Below are 13,152 nucleotides of genomic sequence, written 5' to 3'. Positions count from 1 at the left end.
GTGCTGTGATGGGGGGGAGCCGGGGCAGTGAAGGGAAACAGAGGTAGGCAGCAATCAGGCTGAGTTTAATGACGGGGAGCTGGGCCAGACCATACACAGACCTCTGCCCATCCCCTTGGCCCATGGCCCCGAGAAGCCAGAAGCAGCCACAGGGGAAGCTGTGTTTCCTCCCCAAGGCAGGTAGCCATGGTCCCTTGGACTTTGTGCAAAATACTAAATGCTAATTTGGCATTGAGGGCCAGCTCTGAAAAGAAAGAACAATCCTTTGTGCAGCCAACCCAGGGGGTGGAAGGGAAGGTGGGTTAGGAAGCCCCTGGCCAAGAGAAGAAAGGGGAAGGAAGGAAGGAAGGAAAAGACACCCCCCCCCACCGGCTTGGGGGATAGAGGCACAGGGCAAGTTTCTCAACATTCCTCCAGGGTAGAGGGCAGACATCTGGGCACTGGAGATCACAGATCCTCATCTCCAATGCCCTCGAAGGCAAAATTGCCGTGGACGTCACTGGCACTGGCATCTGTGCTGGGACTGCCAATCCCCCGCAAGCTCACGGCACTCAGCTTGCTCTGTAACAAAGGCAGGGTTGGGGTCAGAGGGCTTGGGCCTCCCTGAGATGCCCTACCCATGCCAACCTCACCAACCCTCATGGGAAACTCACTGAGAGTTTGACCGTGGACTCCCGGCTGGCATCGGGTGACTCCTGGGGAAGAAGAGACAGAGGTGTCAGAAACCTCACTGAGGGAGCTAAGGCAAGGCTGGCAGCTGGGGTACTGATCAGAAAGTGATACGTACAAGCAGGGGTGGGGACTTCACTGCTTGCTGGCTGTCTGAGCGTCTCAGGGTGCCCCCCACTCGCCGGCGCAGCATCTAGGGATGGAGACGTGAAGTGCTGGTAAGAGCAAGATCCCTTTGGAATCCCCACCACTTCTCCTTCCTCTTGGGAGAAGCTTCACACTTAGGACAAGAGGCAGGGCACAACCATTCAGCTGCTTGGTCCACACCCATTGCTTACCTTCCTGATGCTGCCACCAGATTTCTTCACCATCAGTTCATCTACCATGGACTGCAAGCAGATACTCATCATGATAGCCTGAGGGCAAGAAGAGAGCTCAGCCTGACTAGAGTGGTCATCCTGAGCCCAACACCCCTAAGACAAGGGCTCCCACTCACATGGAGTCCTGGAAGCCCTAGACTTGGGTATCTAAGAGACGGTGCAATGGGCTCCAGAGGAGGCCTGAGGGTGGGCTCACACCTGGGGGCTGGTGATGGTGACCCACTGTAGCCGGTCCTTGCTCATGAGGTATTCAAAAGCCAGTTCCAGGCGCACCTCACCCCGGCCCCGGCCTGGGCTGCTTGTGCCTCCACTGGGCAGTGGCACCTGGTAGAGAAAGGATAGGCTGAGATTGTTCCAGCCAATCTCCCTCCCTCCTTGATCTACTGCAGCCCATTCCTGAAGCTCAAGGCTTGCCAGGCCACCATCCCAAAGGCCTACCCAACTCACAGAGGAGGTGACCCGCCAGCACCGCATGCGGGTGACCCGGAAGGAGCCTTCGCGGAGCTGCTGGCCGGGCAGGCGGAGCTGGAGGCTGAGCTCACTGTTGCCTGCGCTCACCACCACGGGACAGTCCTTCTCTGGGAAGTCAGCCACACAGGCATCAAAGCGCAAGTAGCCATAGTGCCGCAGCGTCTGTGCCAGCCGCAGGAACTGAAACCCAGTCACCACATGGGGTGGGTCAGAAAGGGACGGGGTGAATCAGAAAACAACCCTTGGAAGGAGACAGGAAAGCAGGCTCACCTCCTTCTTGGAGACCTTCTCTTGCAGAGATTTGAGCTGCCGGTGCTGCTCCTTGGTGACCAGAATCCACCCACGCTCAATGTCTGATACTGTCTAAGGTAGAGACAAGGGGTGGGGGGGTTTGGGGCTTCCAATCAGAGGTCCAAGAAAAGTGTCCAGTTACCTCTGTCCAGCCTGACCCTTAGCCCCATGCTTGAGCAACCTCTTTGCAATGAGTCCTTGACTATATCAGCTTACAAAGTAGGAACAGTGCCAGGTATCCTGATAGTATTCTAGGAACTTTCCCATGAACTGGGTGTAAAGACATGAAGAGTTTCCTTGGCAGAGTGGGACACCAGTATCTATTTCAGGGGAAGGGTTCTGAGGCAGCTCCAAGCTCACCTGAGCATAAAGCAGGTTCAGGCCAACCCGGTTCTCCATGACATCGTCATCATAGGCAGAGTCCCAATAACTGTGAGGCCAAGGGGTGGAAAGGGGTAATGGGGCTAAGCTGGGGTAAGGCAAGAGAGGTGGAATAGAAAATAGCAATCTGGAACTATCGGGCAACTATGGTGGTATAGTGGGAGGAAGCTTGGGAGGCCTGGTATAAACACCCAGTGCTACCCCCTTGTCAAGGTTATTCTGTCTCAGTACATGACCCAGTAATCAATCCAGCACCCTCCCCCTCCTCCAAGCCCAGCCCTGACCTCTTCCTTAGCACAATCTTATACTCTTGACTCCGAAGACTGGTAACAGACACATAAGGCAGCTCAAACTCTTGCAACTTCCGTACAACTATGGGTTAAAAAAAAAAAGAAATGTCATATGACTCAAGGGGAGAAAAGTCAGGAGAGGAGCCCTGAGGAAATGTCAGATTTGGGGAAGAACTAGTGGGGCAAATTCACTACTAGAAGAACAAGGAAGCAGTCATGTCCACAGAAACTCACAAGAAAAGGTTCCATCCTCTTTTTCTCGAACTAGAAAGAGACTAAAGTATCCAATCAAGTCATCTGGAAGATCCAGCTTTGCAGCCACAGCCTGGGGATAGGGAAGCAAGTACAGCTCATCATACTGGATGGTTCCAGTCACCCCCAAACCTGGGACCCTGGGGTGCGGGGGAGGTGGGGCAGTGAAGTACAAGTGCCTCACCTCTAGGACATCTTCAGTCTGATCTGAAGTTAGCACATTGACCAGAACTTTCTGCCCGTTGCTGAGCAGCACTTCCAAGGAAACCTCCTCGGTAGGGACCTGCTGTGTCTCCTGGTGTGAATACGTGAGAATGGAGGTACTGCCTTGTTAACACCTGCCCAGCGTCCAGCTCTGACCCATCCCCAACTCTCTATTTCTAGGTCCTTCTAGTGTTTTTATTCGCAGTTGCTTAATTACAGGCTGGGTTTCCTTGATTTCACTGGTACAGCAGAAGCCCCCTCCCATAAAAAAAGGTACCAGGATGACTCTTCTGTAGCCACTGCCTTAAAATGACATGACCCTACAGGAAAGCCCTTCCCTTAAATCTCGTTCTCACCCAGAGCCTTACCTGTTGTGCCCGACGCAGGAAGCTATTGAAGGTCTCACTGCTCCCAAGTAGCGGGTCTTGCCGAACTGTGGGGACAAGAGAACACTACTCCAGTAACTCAGGACTCCCTCTGGACTTCCCCCAGTTCTGTTCTTGGTAGGTTCCCCCCTACCCCACTTCCTGGGCTGATGATGGCCTGTCATATCCCCCAGCTGGCCTCACCTCACTCAATGTTTGCATATATTCTTCACCTGCCCCACCCTTGGCTGCCATCTAGTTGAGTCCAGTCTACAGAACTAGGGAAATAACAATGATGTTACTCTAAAGCACGTCAGATACAAATTAAGTTCTCCCCACCAATCTAAACTCCTTTAAGACTATGTAGTGTTACATTGTATTTCCAGACTGTATTAGTACATTGACCAAATTGCTCTGCTAATACCTAGCGCATCCTTGCATGCTATTTACTTTTCCTAATTAAATAAGAGATCAAACAAGAGGCTCCCCAGATGTAGAAATTAATTCAGGCCAGTCTACAGAACCAACTGCTTTGAGTCTCTTCCCATAGCTCTCAACACAGCCTAAAGTTCCCTCCAACCACTCACCAGCTTGCATGTACTTCTCTAACTGCTCTCTCCTCTGTTCTACCTCAGCAGGTGTCAGAGAGAAAAGCTTCTTTGGGGGAAATGCAGGAAGAACATTGGCCCCATACTCCTTCCGAAGCTATTTGGAGAAAGAGATACGACCCTTCACATAAAATATAGCAAATGAAAGAGGCAATCCACACTTACAATGTTCTCTTGGGTTCCCCTTCCCTTCCCTCAGCTCCCCACCTCTCCCCCCCACCCCCCCGCAATCTACCCTGGTTATCCAGGAAATCCTTCCTTGGGCAGAGGTAGCATCCCAGTGGAGCTGTTCCTCTGTCCTAAATATAAGTTCTTTCCTATCTTACTATGTACAAGTCAGCCCCTTCACAGTGTGGGTAAGGTTTGTATAGGGCCAGGGCCTACGGTACCCTTTGATTATTTAGCAAGACTGTGTCCATCGAACCCTCACAGGAAACAAAGAACTTTATAAGGAAAATTTATGTTCTCAGTTAAGTACAGCTAAATACACTCACAAAATGTGTTAAGACTTAAAGGGACTTTGCAGATCAACAAATACATTTTTCGGTCTTAGAAACTAAGGCCCAAAGAAATTAGGTAACTGCTCAGGGTTGCACAGCTAGTTATCAGTAGAACCAGGACTCTGTACTGAGTTGAAGAGACCTTGCAACCTGGTGAGGAGAACATAGAAACACTGCATCAGAGATACATAAGGATAACTGAATAGGTAGGCCCATTGAAATGAGCTAAAGAGCACAGAAAGATCAGTGAATGATTTGTCTGAGAAGGGAAAAGAATTTCAAGTTGCAGCTCAGATGATAGAAAAAAATGTGCTTTGGCAGCAGAGGGGGAGGTCGGTTTTTCCATGCACAGGCAAAGGCTGAAGTAAGACTGGGGACAGGGAAGCAGAGAGGCAGATTTGAGTATAAAGAGGAGCAGTTAGAGCCGCAGACAGTAAGCTTCTGAGGGAGTTCCCCAGAAATGTCAATCGATAAGATAAAGTACCAGATCCTCCCCAGTGGCAGTGATTAAAGGGAAACTACACAATCTACGAGGAAGCCAAGAGGGGGAAAATGGAGACACTGATGCCCAGGTGTAGGAAAGGTGTAGGAAAGCTGCCTCAAGGGGTGCTAGTCCCACCTGCTCGTGCAGCCCCAGGAGCTGGCTGTAGCGCACCCGGCAATGCAGGACTCCATTCACGTGAATGTTATAGGCCTGAAGACACAAAAGCAGGCATTATAGGGTCGCGGTCTGGGCGATCCCTTGAAAACCCTGGCCAGAAGTCGTCTGGCACAAGCTCCGCCTGAGTAACGCACCGAGACCGTCAGAGGGTTTATCAGTCTGTTTTCCCCAGGGCCAGGTCCTAAAGCAGAAGGACCAGCCGGGGGCAACTCGGGCGCTCATGCCGCAGGCTCCCTCCCCAAGAGGCCAGTGACGCCCACCAGAGCGGCCGCGGCCCAGCCAGAGGGAGACGACGCGGGCGAACAAAGGACCTGCGGGAGCTTGGGCGACCTTTGGACGAATCTGAGACGGGATATAAGCTCCCAGCGAGGCCGTCGGGAGTCGGCGGCCTGGGACCAGGCCCCAAGGGTGGCGGCCAGGCCTCGGAGGCCGCTCTGAGAGGGCTCCGGCCCGTTATCCCCGCCCCTGCCCGGCCCGGCTCCGGCCGCTCCTCACCACGTAGGCGGAGCCGCCGCTGTCCCCGCTGCGGGACTCGGTTTCAGGAATGGAAAAGTGCATGTTCCCTGCGGCAGGGCCCAGCTGGGCTCCGAACTGACAGGGCCGCAGCGGCTTTACACGCTCGCCTCCGCCGCTCAACGCGTCCCCGCTGCCTCACTCGCCATTTTGGGGGGGTGGGATCGGAGGTGGAAAGAGTGGTGGGACGTCCTCTCTGGGCGCAGCCCCCCTGGCATGCTGGGAACTGTAGTCTAAAGGGCAAGAGCCGACTGCCACGCCTGGGAGCTCAAAGCTGAGAGGGCCCTCCTCAGTGCCCGTAGTCCGGGGCGGAGCCCCAGTGCACGTCGGACATTGTAGTCCGCGGAGGGCTGCGCGCCGCGGGTGTCGACCCAGGTGGCGCTGTAGGCCCAGGGACTGCGGCGGGCGGAGCCTAGGACCGAGGGTGATGGCTGCCGTGGCTGTGGCTGTCCGTGAGGGTGAGTGAAGGGCAGGGGAGCACTCACAGGTACGCGAGCCGCCGGGCGGTAGACGGCTACGGCCGAGCCCTGAGTCCCTCTGGGTCCTGTCGTTCCGTTCCGGCGCCTCTCCGGACGCTGGGGTGCACTGCCTTGGGGCGCAGCCCCGCGCCGCGTACCGGCTGGCTCTGGGCGAGAAGGGTGGGGGGCCCCGCTCGGCTCCCTCCCCCGCCTTCCTTTTGATCCTGCGGCGCATTGCGTCCCCACGCGGATCCCTGGCTTGCCTCCCGCCTGGCGGCGGAGCTGTGGTCATGCCAACCCAGCAGCCAGCCGCGCCGGGTACAAGCCCCTCCAAACCCTCCCGGAGACTCTCTGGCTCACTTTGTGACCTGTTTTCTGATGCAGACTCGGGGTCTGGGATGAAGGCGGAGCTTTCTACTCGGCCTGGGGTAAGTGAGGATGCCCTCCCAAAACGCCTGTCAAGCTCTACGCAGGAGGCTGTGTCAGCTTCATTCCGCCCCAGCCTCCATCCCCGTTTCACTGTATTTCTCAGGAAAACGAGATTTTACAGAATTCTTTCAGCCTTAACAGTATGTGACTCTGATCCTGGAGGAGAAACTTCGATCTCTATGGGATGTAAGCTTGTAGCAGCTAGCTGGTTAGAGTTGGGAGAGGATTAGGGGCTTTACCTTATAGGAATCTTGGAAGGCACCAGTAATGTTTTTTCGTCTTTGGAATTGTTGGGGAAGAGCAGTATTCTATGTCTGTGTCTCAGGCAGCAGGGAGGGAGATGACCCAAGAAGAGAAGCTGCAGCTTCGGAAGGAAAAGAAACAGCAGAAGAAGAAACGGAAGGAGGAAAAGGGAGCAGAACCAGAAACTGGCTCTGCTGTACCTGCAGCCCAGTGTCAAGGTGCGGAGGCTTTTTTAAAAGGCTGGGGTGTGGAACTGGTCGAGGGATGTGTGGGAGAGAAGAGGAGGAGACAGGACAAACAAAGTTGGTTTGAGCAAGTGAAAAACGAAAAAGTTTGTTTTAAGACTTTACTTATTTGTCAGAGAGAGAGCAAGAGCGCACAAGAAGGGAGAGCTGCAGGCAGAGAGAGCCCCGGGTTCCGGGCTGAGCAGGGAGCCCGATGCGGGGCTCGATCCCAGGACCCTGGGATCATGACCTGAGCTGAAGGCAGACGCTTAACCAACTGAGCCACCCAGGCGCCTGCAAGGAAGTTTAGATAAGCAGAGAAACTTTGGCTGGGGCATAGGTAGATATTACCTGCCTGGGGCTTGGGCACCTCTTCTTTCTATTTCGTAGGCCCAACCAAAGAACCGCCAGGACCAGGCAGTCAGCTGGCTACTGCTGGGGAGAAAGTTCCAGCTGGTCGAAGTAAAGCTGAACTTCGTGCTGAACGGCGAGCTAAGCAGGAGGCAGAGCGGGCCCTGAAACAGGCAAGGAAAGGGGAACAAGGAGGACCACCTCCTCGGGCCTGCCCCAGCACAGCTGGAGAAACCCCCTCAGGTACTTTCCCTTCATTTCAGGACCTCTGTTTTGATTTTAATTCTTGTGTAGCTCAAGCTTCCCCATGGTAAAACAGCTCTCCCTTCCCATTCTTTGCCTTGGGACCAAGAGCTCAAAATTCTCCCCTCTACCTCATCCTGTCTTTATTTCTTCTATTCTTTTCTCCCCTGTTTTTCCCCTCCCCTCTGTTCAGTTTTTCTTGATGTCCCTTATGCATTAAGAGCAGATTTCTCATTATTATCTACAGTGTCTTAAAAATATGGTTATCATCTTTTAGGAGTGAAGCGTCTCCCTGAGCACACTCAGGTTGATGACCTCACACTTCTGAGAAGGCTTGCTAAAAAACCAGAGCAACAAGAGGTAGGAAGTGGTTTCATTGTGTGGCCAGAAATTGCCTAAGGGAGATGGGATGGTGGGGGTCGGCGGGGAGGGAGGGTGAGGTGGTCGAGGCAGAGTGAGACTGAGACCCTGGAGAAGAATGGGAATTTGGGGCAAAGTAGCCTCACTGTTTACTTGCTTTCCACTGCTCCTGTTCCTGTTCTGTCAAGGTTCCTACACGAAACGATTATGGATCCAAAGTCAGTCTTTTCTCCCACCTACCCCAGTACAGCAAACAAAACTCTCTGACTCAGTATATGAGGTAGGATCCTATGAAACTGTCATAACTTTTAATTGAAGTTCTAGGAGTTTTGGTGACTCAGTATTGAAAGTGACTGGAAATTTGAGATGGGATGTGTGGGAAGAAGCCTGCACATAAGGCAGAACTCTAGAGGAAATGGGGGTGTCTGTGCTAGTGAAGGAAGTTCCTTTTCATCAGGGGCAGGTGGGCAGTAGGTGCTCAAGCTCCCTTGCAAAGTGTGTGACACCGCCATCCCATCAGCATCCCATCCTCTGTGATCCACCCAGCCATGGTGCGACTCGGCCTGCAGTACTCCCAGGGCCTGGTCAGTGGCTCCAACGCCCGGTGTATTGCCCTGCTTCGTGCCTTGCAGCAGGTATGCCCCGTCCTGTTCCCTCTAGGATCGAATCCCACTGTTCCCAACACTACCTCAGCTTCCTCTCACCCAAAGTAATTTCTGGGAGACAGAGGGAATGACTCTATCCTCAGAGCACTTTGCTCAGTGAAACTTGCCCTACCCCCCCTTTCAGAGACCTTTATTAAGGGACGTTTTGCTGACCACTGTGTGTACCCTGTAGGTGATTCAGGATTACACAACACCTCCCAATGAAGAACTCTCAAGGGATCTAGTGAATAAACTAAAGCCCTACTTCAGGTAAGGACAGCCACTGCAAGTCCGCTTGTACCTCCCCTCGTTCTCTTCTTGTATCCTGTTTCTTGCTCTTTTACCTGTTTTATTTTTCTGTTCTTGTCTTCTTTTTAAAGAGAACATTTTTAAGCACAGACGTAAGTTGTAGAGCCGCACAAACGTGAGGTCCTGTCTTTGTAGCTTCCTGGCTCAGTGCCGTCCCCTGTCAGCAAGCATGTACAACGCCATCAAGTTCCTCAACAAGGAGATCACGGGTGTGAGCAGCTGCAAGCGGGAAGAGGAGGTGATGAGTATGAGCAATGGGCAAGGCGTGCACCTCAGGGTACAGCCGAGAGACACGTCCCGGACTCCCAGAAGGGACAGTGAGGCCATTCCGCCCTGGTCCAGGGTTAAGCACATGGTTGGGCTGTCTGACTTGTGCCACCTTTGGGCCCCCATTAAGCCTCCTTTGAGCCCATCATTGTACGCATGCTCAGGCACCTGGTATGATGATCAGAGGAAGATCAGAGGAAGAAATGTGTCCATTTCTTGTTCCCTAAGCATTTTAATCCATTTAGGCCAAATCAGAACTTCGAACAGCTATTGATCGGTATGTGCAAGAGAAGATTGTGCTCGCAGCTCGGGCAATTTCCCGCTTTGCGTGTAAGAAGATCAATAATGGGGATGTGATCCTGGTATATGGATGGTATGTTCCAGACCCTGTGACTGAGAAAATTAGGGGGTGAAACAATCTGAAGAAAGGACTGCCCTTTTGCTCTTTAGTAATGAGCTGTCTGGCTATCAGTTAGTGACATCTATAACTGAATCGTCCTCTCCATTCACTACAGCTCATCTCTGGTGTCACGAATTCTTCAGGAGGCTTGGGCTAAGGACCGGCGGTTTCGGGTGGTAGTGGTGGACAGTCGGCCACGGCTGGAGGGAAGGCACACACTACGTTCTCTGGTCCGTGCTGGGGTCCCTGCGTCCTACCTGCTGATTCCTGCAGCCTCCTATGTGCTCCCAGAGGTGAGGGCAGAGGAGAGGGACTCCAGAGTTGGAGGTAAAAGGGTGTAGTGGTGTAGACATAATCCTATCTTCCCAAGGTTATGATTATTTAAGAATACTAGAATTTTATATCCTTGTTTATATTTAATAGGAAAAACACCTATAGCATGTTCTAGCATTGTTGTTATTGTAAGGACAGTAAACTAGCAGCCACCAAGAGGAAACGGGACAAAAATAACTTTGGAGTTTCATTTTCTTGTGGGAGGTGCAGTGGGTCAATGGTCAGGTGTTTTCCAAGAAGAGCCATCATTAAGTTCTATTATTGTCTTAATACTGCTGTCCTGAGCAGGAGTGGGGAACCTTTTGGTGCATTAATCACATGCCACGTTTTTTCCCCCTCTCCACTGTTCAAAACAAATAGGTTTCTAAGGTGCTATTGGGAGCTCATGCACTCCTGGCCAACGGGTCCGTGATGTCCCGGGTAGGGACAGCGCAGCTGGCCCTGGTGGCACGGGTGCATAATGTGCCAGTGCTGGTCTGCTGTGAAACGTACAAGTTCTGTGAGCGTGTGCAGACTGATGCCTTTGTCTCTAATGAGCTAGGTAAGGAGCCCAGGAGGGCAGAAGAGAAAGTTCCAAAGATCTGAGATTTGGGAGGGAGGAGGGAGGGTTGAACTACAACTTGTTTTCTCAACGGACATAAATCGGTATGTCTCCCATTGCAGGTGACCCTGATGATCTGCTGTGTGAGCGAGGAGAACAGGTGGCCCTGGCTAACTGGCAGAACCACCTGTCCCTACGGTTGTTGAATCTAGTCTATGACGTGACCCCCCCGGAACTGGTGGATCTGGTGATCACGGAGCTGGGGATGATTCCTTGCAGTTCTGTACCTGTTGTTCTACGAGTCAAGAGTAGCGACCAGTGAGTGGGGGAACCCAGGGTCAATAAATGACATACTCCCTGCATTCAGCAACTCTGCTGCCTTTGTATCTCTTTATAGTATCGCCATCATTTAGGTTACAGACACTGAGTTAGATATGAGGAGGAATATAGGGACAAATCAGAGAAATATCTTTAGTGTTTTAGGATTGTTAATCTAATATATTGGTATGTTAAATTATTTCATATCAGTAAGTAGTATTTTTAGATGTTGAGTACTTATTATGTGTCCGAAACTGCTATAATCCCTTTCTGATCTGTTTAGGAAGGTTAAGATAGCTCTATAAAAGGAAATTTTATGAATAAGAAAACTGAGACACAGAGGTTAAGTTACTTGCCAAGGCAACTCAGCTAAGGCACAGAGAGACTGAGTTACTTGTCCAGGGTAATACAGTAACAAAAGCAGCTTGTGATCCCTCAGGCATTCTGGATTGAGAGACTGTGCCCCTAACTTTTATGCCATCTGCCATTGAGGAACACTCATCATGGTGAAAGTAGACAGTATCTGCAGTATGAAAGAAGTTCCACTGGTCGTATGAACAGAGTTCCTAGGAGGCAACCACAGATGATGCCAGGAAACCTAGTAAGGTCGAAGAAGACTTCACAGGGAGCATATGACCTATGAGGGTAGGGAGTTTCCCAGTTGGAAAAGAATGGGAAGGCGGATCTGCAGTGGGAATAGCTTGAATGCAAAAACAGAGTGGCCAGTCCAAAGTGTCAAGTGGTGTGGTGAGGCTAGACCCGAGACTTAGGTGGAGAGTGAGTGATAAAGAAGGAAAGGTAGGTTGGGCTGGGGCCAGATTGTGAGTCTTAACCATTGTGGTTGGCCTAGAAAAATGGGATAGTCATCTGTTCTGTGTGTACGTGTGTGTTTGTTTTATTGAAAAATTGCAAACAGAAGTAGAGTGAACTATCCTAAGAATCCCCATCCCAGATACAATAATTATCAAGATTGACCACATTTGCTTTCTTTTTCTTATACCTTGCTGAAGTTACTTTAGAGGAAATCCCAGATACTGTATCATTTCACTCCTACAAACCTCAGTATGTGTCTCTAAAAAATAGACGTTTACCGTGTTATTGTTACACCTATTAAGTTCTTAGTATTGTTCAGTCTGTAATCAAATTTCCTTGATTATCTCAAAAACTGGCTTTTTTGCAGTTGGTTTGTTTGAATCAGGACCCAAGCAAATCTGTACATTACATTTGGTTAGTAGGTCTTCAATTTATCAGAAGCAGTCTCCTCAACCTCCCTTCTTTTCTCAGGACTGACCTGTTCCAGAAATCAAGTTATCATAAAATGTTCCCCACTCTGGATTTGACTGTTGGCTTCCATGTGGTATCATTTAACTCCTTCCTCTAACCCATTTCCATTCAACTTCTTGGGCAAGAATACTTAGTAAGTGGTGCTGCGTTTCATATCGCCTCACATCAGGAGGCAAATAATAGCTGGTTGTCCCATGTTCAGTGATGAGTGGGTCCAGTTTTAAAGTTCAAAATTTTTAAGTTTCTCAACAAATTTTCATTTAGTGGTTTTATAACCACTGGTGGTTATTGCCTGAATTCATTAGGGGATGCAAAATTTTTCCCCCTAATTCTATGATTCTTTCCATATTTACTAGCTCATAATCTTCTAAAAAGAATTCCTTCTCACTGTTTATTCTGAATTGGAGTTCATACTGGAAAGAAAGGATAAATGTTTCTTTCCTTTTATTTGCTAGGTTCCAGGAATTGATCACTATTTACTTCCAGTGGCATACAATGAGTAGTTATGGATTAGTCGGCTTTCTCTCTTTTTTTTTTAAAAAGGGATTATCAACTCATGGGTTTTTTATGTATTGAGCATATTAATCATTAAAACTAAGCAGAGGATCGACAAAGTCAGCTCCTTGTTTTAGAAAGGTAACTGGTAGAGATTAGAGGCAGGGAACATAGCAGTTGAAAGATTGCCTGTCAATCAAAATTACAAATGCATCAAAACTTTGGTCCAGCAATTCTGCCTCTAGGAATTTATGCTACCTACCTATATAGTTGCAGATGTTTGAGGTAAGATGATTTATAGCAGCATTGTTTATACTTGCAAAAGACTGGAAACCACCTAAATATCCATTAAGAACAAGATAATTACAGTTGACCCTTGAACAACATGGGTTTTAACTGTGTGGGTCTGCTTATATATGGATTTTTTTGTTACAATACTGTCAATGTATTTTCTCCTTCTTGGGATTTTTTTGCCATTTTCCTTTCTCTAGCTTACTTTATTGTAAGAATACAGGATATAATACATATTGACATACAAAATGTGTTGACAGTTTATAGACTTCCAGTCAACAGCAGGCTATTTAGTATTTAGTAATTAAGTTTTGGGGGAGAAGTTAATATGCAGATTTTCCACTGCACAGGGGTCAGCACTTCTAACCCCTGTGTTC

At 50.0% G+C, this 13,152-nt stretch overlaps 2 protein-coding genes across 6 annotated transcripts; one reads left to right on the top strand and one right to left on the bottom strand.

The window, feature by feature from the left end:
• Positions 1 to 44: 44 nt before the first annotated feature.
• On the bottom strand, positions 45 to 5,801 carry SNX17 (sorting nexin 17). Its single transcript, XM_027623259.1, has 15 exons — positions 5,568 to 5,801; positions 5,031 to 5,105; positions 3,891 to 4,008; positions 3,307 to 3,371; positions 2,919 to 3,029; positions 2,717 to 2,807; positions 2,477 to 2,564; positions 2,172 to 2,241; positions 1,791 to 1,883; positions 1,497 to 1,700; positions 1,248 to 1,373; positions 1,008 to 1,085; positions 788 to 862; positions 654 to 695; positions 45 to 561 (listed from the first exon to the last, which is right to left on the bottom strand). Exons 1-15 carry the CDS (start codon positions 5,628 to 5,630, stop codon positions 448 to 450), a joined length of 1,413 nt encoding a protein of 470 aa, XP_027479060.1. The 5' UTR covers positions 5,631 to 5,801; the 3' UTR covers positions 45 to 447.
• A 135-nt stretch (positions 5,802 to 5,936) lies between these two features.
• Positions 5,937 to 10,757, top strand: EIF2B4 (eukaryotic translation initiation factor 2B subunit delta). Of its 5 annotated transcripts, XM_027623250.1 has the most exons (14): positions 6,026 to 6,043; positions 6,428 to 6,471; positions 6,576 to 6,658; positions 6,798 to 6,933; positions 7,330 to 7,533; positions 7,811 to 7,893; positions 8,082 to 8,173; positions 8,414 to 8,528; positions 8,731 to 8,807; positions 8,982 to 9,084; positions 9,359 to 9,486; positions 9,629 to 9,806; positions 10,207 to 10,387; positions 10,510 to 10,757. In XM_027623250.1, exons 4-14 carry the CDS (start codon positions 6,813 to 6,815, stop codon positions 10,707 to 10,709), a joined length of 1,482 nt encoding a protein of 493 aa, XP_027479051.1. In that variant the 5' UTR covers positions 6,026 to 6,043; positions 6,428 to 6,471; positions 6,576 to 6,658; positions 6,798 to 6,812; the 3' UTR covers positions 10,710 to 10,757. The 5 variants fall into 5 exon arrangements, with proteins under 5 accessions (XP_027479053.1, XP_027479051.1, XP_027479050.1 ...); XM_027623252.1 differs by lacking the exon at positions 6,576 to 6,658 and having other exon boundaries at positions 5,937 to 6,043; XM_027623249.1 differs by lacking the exons at positions 6,026 to 6,043; positions 6,576 to 6,658 and having other exon boundaries at positions 6,241 to 6,471.
• Positions 10,758 to 13,152: the final 2,395 nt, after the last annotated feature.

The sequence above is a fragment of the Zalophus californianus genome, chromosome 8 (assembly GCF_009762305.2).
Source record: "Zalophus californianus isolate mZalCal1 chromosome 8, mZalCal1.pri.v2, whole genome shotgun sequence".
Classification (NCBI taxonomy): Eukaryota; Metazoa; Chordata; class Mammalia; order Carnivora; family Otariidae; genus Zalophus; species Zalophus californianus.
The sequence above is the reverse complement of the archived record's forward strand: the minus strand, read 5'-3'. Positions and strand labels throughout refer to the sequence as shown.